The following is a 7,146-nucleotide window of genomic DNA, read 5'->3' as shown; positions in this document are numbered from 1 at the left end:
AGTTTTACTTACCTGAGGATGTTTTGCTGGAGGATCGACTTTTTTTTTCTACTTGCTGCTGCAGCCATGGCCTGGCCGACTCCGTGAGCTGTTCCTCCTCATGGCACCTCGTTGATGAGGTGACTTCTCCTGCTTTCTTTCATTTTAAATGATTGTGGCACATTATTTAATACTTCCATATGAGACCCAGATACATTGAGGCACAGAACACAGAAACGATTAATATTGTACAAAAGCATTGATTTTAATTTTAGATAAAAAATTCTACAGAAATGCAAATTAATTTGGTCTTGATATTGAAATTTGAACCTTATCTGTTCTGATCTCTCTTCATGCTACAAGTTTTTCATCAGGAAGTTACTGCTGATATTTACCACATTACAAGGTCAGTGCAATGATATGTGTGTTTATTTCACTCTCTGCAGGATGATAGGCAGGATATCTTAGAAGCACTTACAGTAAATGGACATCCACTCTCTTGGAATCTGACTGCCAAAATTTTTTGAACCCACAATTGACTGATAGATCGGGCATTTTCCAGAACGTCCTGGGTATTTCTAAAAACGGTGGAATAAGATTGGAAAAAGATAGAAGAAAACGTGCAAAGTGTACAGGTATCAGCGATGAAAAAGGACTTTCCAAGTTGACTTGGAACTATTTTGTGCTGCATGACAATGTCTGACAGCATTACTCAGCTCTAATATTTCTAAAGTGGAAATTCGTTATTTTCTACCAAGTCTTCATTTTTCTCCAAAAGGTACTGTGCTTTCTACTTTTTTATTTTACATTTGTGAATATTCTATAGCATATCTATATCTATATATATATATATATATAATTGTCTACGGTCCACTTCCGTCTGTCTGTTTGTCTGTCACGGAAATCCCGCGTCGCTGATTAGTCGCGGCTGGCTGGGTGCGACCAATCAGTGACAGGCACAGTCTAGCCGCTAATTGGCCCTTCCCTACTCCCCTCCAGTCAGTGCCCCCTCGATACTCCCTACAGTCAGCGCCCACATAGCGTTTCAGCAGTCCGTTAAACGGACTGCGTTACACCACGGCTTAACGTGGTGTAACGTAGTCCGTTAATGCTGCCATTAACCCTGTAAGTGTGACCAACGTTTTAAAAACATATAATGCTAAAAATAATAATAATAAAAAAAAACATTACATTCTCACCTTCTGGCATCCGCGGCAGCCTTTCCCGATCCTCGCGACGCTCCGGCCCCAAGAATGCATTGCGGCAATGACCCCAGATGACATAGCGGTCTCGTGAGACCGCTACATCATCCCGGGTTATTGCCACAAGGCATTACTGGGAACGGAGCATCACGAGGAGCATCGCTAAAGGCCTGAGCTGGATCCGGGGGCCGCCGGAAAGTGAGTATATAACTAATTTCTATTTTAATTCTTTTTTTAACAGGGATATGGTGCTTACATTGCTATATACTATGTGGGCTGTGTTATATACTACATGGGCTGTGTTATATACTGCATGGGCTGTGTTATATACTACATGGCTGTGCAATATACTATGTGGGCTGTGCTATATACTACGTGGGCTGTGCTCTATACTATGTGGGCTGTGTTATATACTGCGTGGGCTGTGCTCTATACTATGTGGGCTGTGTTCTATACTACGTGGACTGTGTTATATACTGCGTGGGCTGTGTTATATACTGTGTGGGCTGTGTTATATACTACATGGCTGTGCAATATACTATGTGGGCTGTGCTATATACTACGTGGGCTGTGCTCTATACTATGTGGGCTGTGTTATATACTGCGTGGGCTGTGCTCTATACTATGTGGGCTGTGTTCTATACTATGTGGACTGTGTTATATACTGCGTGGGCTGTGTTATATACTGTGTGGGCTGCGTTATATACTGCGTGGGATGTGTTATATACTACCTTGCTGTGCTATATACTACGCGGGCTGTGCTATATTCTACATGGCTGTGCAATATACTACGTGGGCTGTGTCATATACTGCATGGGCTGTGCTCTATACTACGTGGGCTGTGCTCTATACTATGTGGGCTGTGCTCTATACTGCGTGGGCTGTGTTATATACTGCATGGGCTGTGTTATATACTATGTTGGCTGTGCTATATACTACATGGGCTGTGCTATATACTATGTGGCTGTGCAATATACTATGTGGATGTGCTATATACTATGTGGCTGTGTTATATACTACGTGGGCTGTGTTATGTACTGCATGGACTGTGCTATATACTACATGGGCTGTGCTCTATACAACATGGGCTGTGTTATATACTGTGTGGGCTGTGCTATATACTACGTGGCTGTGCAATATACTACGTGGTAGTCTATATACTACGTGGCTGTGTTATATACCATGTGGGCTGTGTTATATACTGCGTGGGCTGTGCTATATACTGCGTGGACTGTGCTATATACTACATGGGCTGTGCTCTATACAACATGGGCTGTGTTATATATTACGTGGGCTGTGCTATATACTACATGGCTGTGCAATATAATATGTGGCTGTCTATATACTACGTGGCTGTGTTATATACTATGTGGGCTGTGTTATATACTGCGTGGGCTGTGCTATATACTACGTGGGCTGTGCTATATACTACATGGCTGTGCTATATACTACATAGCTGTGCTATATACTACGTGGCTGGCCACAAAAATTAGCGACTGGCGCATTCCGGCCATGAATTGGCGCAAGATTTGAACCACGCTTCGCTAATTGGTTGTGGCCGGCTGGCTGATTCCTGTGTATTCATTGCATTATTCTGAAATCTTCATAAATAAACTACATACATATTCTAGAATACCCGATGAGTTAGAATCGGGCCACCATCTAGTTATATTATATAATGCTATGTATTCTATGTATTATATTTGTATGCATATACAATTTATGAACAATAATACTGGAACAAATTTCTTAACCCATTTCCAACATGGCCAATTTCTGTTTTTGCTTTTTGTTTTTTTTTCTCCCCTCTTTCCAAGAGCCGTAACTTTATTTTTTTTACTTCTCTGTCTACATATTCATATAACGGCTTGTGTTTTGCGGGATAAGATGCACTTTTGAATGGTTGAATGACACCATTCATTTCACCTCATAGTCTACTGAAAAATGTGAAAAAAAAAATCCGTGTGAAGTGAAATTGCAAAAAAAAAACCCAAAACGCAATTCTGAATTTTTTGGGGAATTGTTTTTACGGTGAAGATTGTGTGGTAAAAATAACCTGGCATTATGATTTTCCTTGTCAGTATTATTACAGTGATGCCAAAATTGTCAAGTTATTTTTATTTTAGTGGTGAAAAAAAAATTGGATATTTGTAAGAAGAGACGTTTTCATTGATTCCATTTTGGGATAGATATGACATTTTTTCCATATTGCAGTAACCAAAAAATGCCAATTTTACCATTTTAATTTCATTTTGTTTTACATGTTTACATGTAACAGGTTAACAATTTTATGCTCCATCTGTGTGCTGTACTACAGAAGTCGATAAGGCGTTAGAAAAATATTAAAATTTGAGAGTCCTCAGTAGTTGATACCTTTTAACCCCTTCACATCAAAGCCTGTTTTCACCTTCCTGACCAGGACAATTTATTTCATTTTGATCAGTGTAATAACTCTGGAACACTTCAACGGATCCCACTGATTCGTGACATATTGTACTTCATTATAGTGGTAAAATTTCTTCGATATGACTTGCATTTATTTGTGAAAAAATCAGAAATTTGGAGAAAATTTTGAAAATTTATAAATTTTCAAACTTTTAATTTTTATGCCCATAAATCAGAGAATCATGTCACACAAAATAGTTAATAAATAACATTTCCCACATGTCACTTTTACATCAGCATAATTTTTAAAACATCATTTTTTAGTTGGAAGTTATACAGGTTAAAAGTTGACCAGCGATTTCTCAGTTTTACAACAAAATTTGCAAAACCATTTTTTTTTACTGACTACCTCCCATTTGAAGTGACTTTGAGGGGCCTATATGACAGAATATACCCAAAAGTGCTCAAAACCACAATTCAAGAACTTTATTAACCCTTCAGTTACTTCACAGAAATTAATGGAATGTGGAAGGACAAAATAAACATTTTACTTTCTTTTCCAAAAAATTTCCTTCAGACCAATTTTTTTTTACTTTTGCAGGGGTAATGAGAGAAAATAGACCATAAAATTTATTGTGCAATATATCCTGAGCAGTTTGATGCCTCATATGTGGGGGAATACCACTGTTTGGGCTCATGGCAGGGTTTGGAAGGGAAGGAGCGCCATTTCACTTTTTGAATGCAAAATTTACTGGAATAATTAGCGGAGACCATGACTCATTTGGAGAGCCCCTGATGTGTCTAAACAGTGGTAATGATGGTTTTGGCACATATGACTGTCCATCGCCTTTCTGGTAACAATGACAGCTCACCTGACTGAAGAAAGACAGACATCATTTGACTGACTTGCCGGCTTTCTTGTGTGACTGCATATTCTGACCTTAGACAATCTCTAAGGCTGCCGTCACACGGTCAGTATTTGGTCAGTATTTTACCTCAGTATTTGTAAGCCAAAACCAGGAGTGGGTGATAAATACAGAAGTGGTGCATATGTTTCTATTATACTTTTCCTCTATTTGTTCCACTCCTGGTTTTGGCTTACAAATACTGATGAAAAATCCTGACCAAATACTGACCGTGTGACGGCAGCCTAAAAGTAGGCACTTGGTTAAATAAAGATAATGTTAAACACCACTATTTGCAGACAAGAAGAGCTGATGGGGCTTGTTGGACTAATAAGTATGTGGTTTTAACACTATAATTTCACATTGATAAGGACCTCATGTCTACAAATTGTAATTTGTAGCGAACCTTAATATGGTTGTGCACTTCATTGCCTTTTACTGCTTGTCATCTTTTAAAAGCAAAAAATGTATTTCTTGTAATATAAAAAAGTTTTTTCAATATCTAATATCTAATAATTTTCATAAAATATCATAATAAATATGTTGACTTACTTTTCAGAACAAGAACTGCTCTGGCAAAGATTTGCATACAGCAAAATTGTGATAAAGAAAAGTGTTGCTTCTTTCGACTGCAAGTGAATCAATTTGGTGACTATGGAACTTCTTTCACTATAAGAACAACGCGTACAAGCTGCCACATCTATGTGATGCAATGGAGGTTAATAGAAGTTACTGCTCCTTTACAAATCAAAGCTTAGTATTTCAGACTTTCAGCCTAATTGCTTATGTTCCACTGTTTATCTTTGGCATTATATGCAATGTTCTTGCCCTTTGGATTTTTTGTTGCAAAATACAAAAATGGACAGAAACAACTCTTTTTATGTTGAATCTGATAGTTGCCGATATTTTGGTTCTTCTGACCTTTCCATTCAGACTATATGCTACCTTAAACAAATGGGACCTCACAAGTGAACTGTGTAAAGCGTTACTAGCCTTCTACTTTGTGAATATGTACATGAGCATTTTCACTATCACAGCCATCGCTTTTGACAGATACTTGGCAGTCAGGCACCCAATGAAATACAAGAGTTGGATGTCACCAATGAAGGCTTCTGTTATTTGCTGTATCTTCTGGATCATTTTCATCACCGTTAGTACACTCAGGGTTTTGGCAAGCAGTAATTTCACATTTACCACATGTTTTCAGAAAGAAAATACTGATCCATTTAATTTGTCTCCAGTCTTTGTAATAGTCGGATTTATTCTTCCTTTGCTAGTTATTAGCTTTTGTTCTGGGAAGGTCCTCATGACTCTTAGGGTCAAAACACAACTGGATACTTATAGGCAGAATTCTGTCAAGAAAGCTGTGAAGATAGTTATTGCCAATTTAGTATGTTTTGTGATTTGCTTCTTGCCTATCCATGTGGGATACATGATCCGTTTTATGGCTGAAAGCCTCAAGGCCTCTTGTTATAGTCTTGAGAAAATCAATGAATTTATTAATTACGCAAACTTCATAGCAAGCCTAAATTGTGTTCTGGATTCAATGTGTTACTACTTTCTAGCCAGTGAAGTTTGGGATGTTCTCTCCAAAGAAAAGTTTAGATTACTTCAATGCAAGTCTGGATGTGGGACATAACCCTTTAAACAATCCATTTATTTTACAGAATGACTTGCAATGTAAAATCCCCCTTGGATTAAACTGACAGATAGATGAATAAAATTCAAAAACAAGAGCCTCAAGGATCCTTGCAACCTATTTTCTATACAGAGTTATAATATAGCAGTCATACACTTTTATGGAACTTCAATGAACCTCACAGCTTTTTTACACACAGAATTGTTTTATACATTTTTTTCTCTGATTTTTTTTGTGCAGGAAAAACAAAGACCCCAATTTGTCAAGAACGGTAATTTTGAGGTGGCATTTTGGAGTCAGATGCTCCTTATTCTTTAAGAGACAACTGGAGTTAGATTTTTGGCATAAGAAACACCACAACTCCTAATGAATTAGATTAGCTGTTGCATCCCCCCGCTCCCCCCGCTGTACCACCATCCTGACACAACTCCACCCATTTTGGTAGAGCTGGGAGAAACTTTCATAAAAACACAAATAATGGCAAACATTTTGCAACTTTTCAAAGCAATTTACACTAGGATTCTGGTGAAATTGCTTTGATGAATCATGGCCATAACGTTCTACACAAACAAAAAATTGAAATAGATTTCTAAAATTTAGTTTAGTAAATTAAAGGGACATAAAGGAGAAAAAGAGGAGGAGATAAGAATGTGAACTGAATAAAAAGTAACTTTTATTATTTAAATTTAAAATGTGTATAAATGATAAAACAGATATTGGCAATCAGAATACAGTCTATCAAATAACCCTTTACTAGGGAATATGACTGAAGTCCCCAATGAATTAATACTGTCAATACATAAATAAGGATTCCACATTATTATTAGGATAATCCAGTATTGTGGGGTAAATGTCATACCATAAATTGTTTCCCCAATGTAGCTCTACTTTAATTATGTATTCACAGTATTACCGTAATTAATTGGAGTCCACAGTCATATTCCCTAGTAAGGTTTACTTGATAGACCGTTTTCTGATTGCCAATATCTACCATATTTTTCAGATTATAAGACGCACTTTTCCCACCCAAATTTGG

At 37.5% G+C, this 7,146-nt stretch overlaps 1 protein-coding gene across 1 annotated transcript; it reads left to right on the top strand.

Annotated features, from left to right (window-relative positions):
* Nucleotides 1–440: 440 nt before the first annotated feature.
* Nucleotides 441–6,710, top strand: LOC143810101 (G-protein coupled receptor 35-like). The gene is made up of 2 exons (XM_077293000.1): nucleotides 441–757; nucleotides 5,031–6,710. The coding sequence occupies exon 2, from the start codon at nucleotides 5,184–5,186 to the stop codon at nucleotides 6,108–6,110; it is 927 nt and encodes a 308-aa protein (XP_077149115.1). The 5' UTR covers nucleotides 441–757; nucleotides 5,031–5,183; the 3' UTR covers nucleotides 6,111–6,710.
* Nucleotides 6,711–7,146: the final 436 nt, after the last annotated feature.

Source organism: Ranitomeya variabilis, chromosome 2, assembly GCF_051348905.1.
Source record: "Ranitomeya variabilis isolate aRanVar5 chromosome 2, aRanVar5.hap1, whole genome shotgun sequence".
Lineage (NCBI taxonomy): Eukaryota > Metazoa > Chordata > Amphibia > Anura > Dendrobatidae > Ranitomeya > Ranitomeya variabilis.
This window is presented reverse-complemented; position numbering and strand designations above follow the sequence as displayed.

What these genes read in the sequence shown, in the direction of transcription:
- LOC143810101 (XM_077293000.1), top strand. Translation starts at nt 5,184, where the DNA reads ATGGAGGTTAATAGAAGTTACTGCTCCTTTACAAATCAAAGCTTAGTA.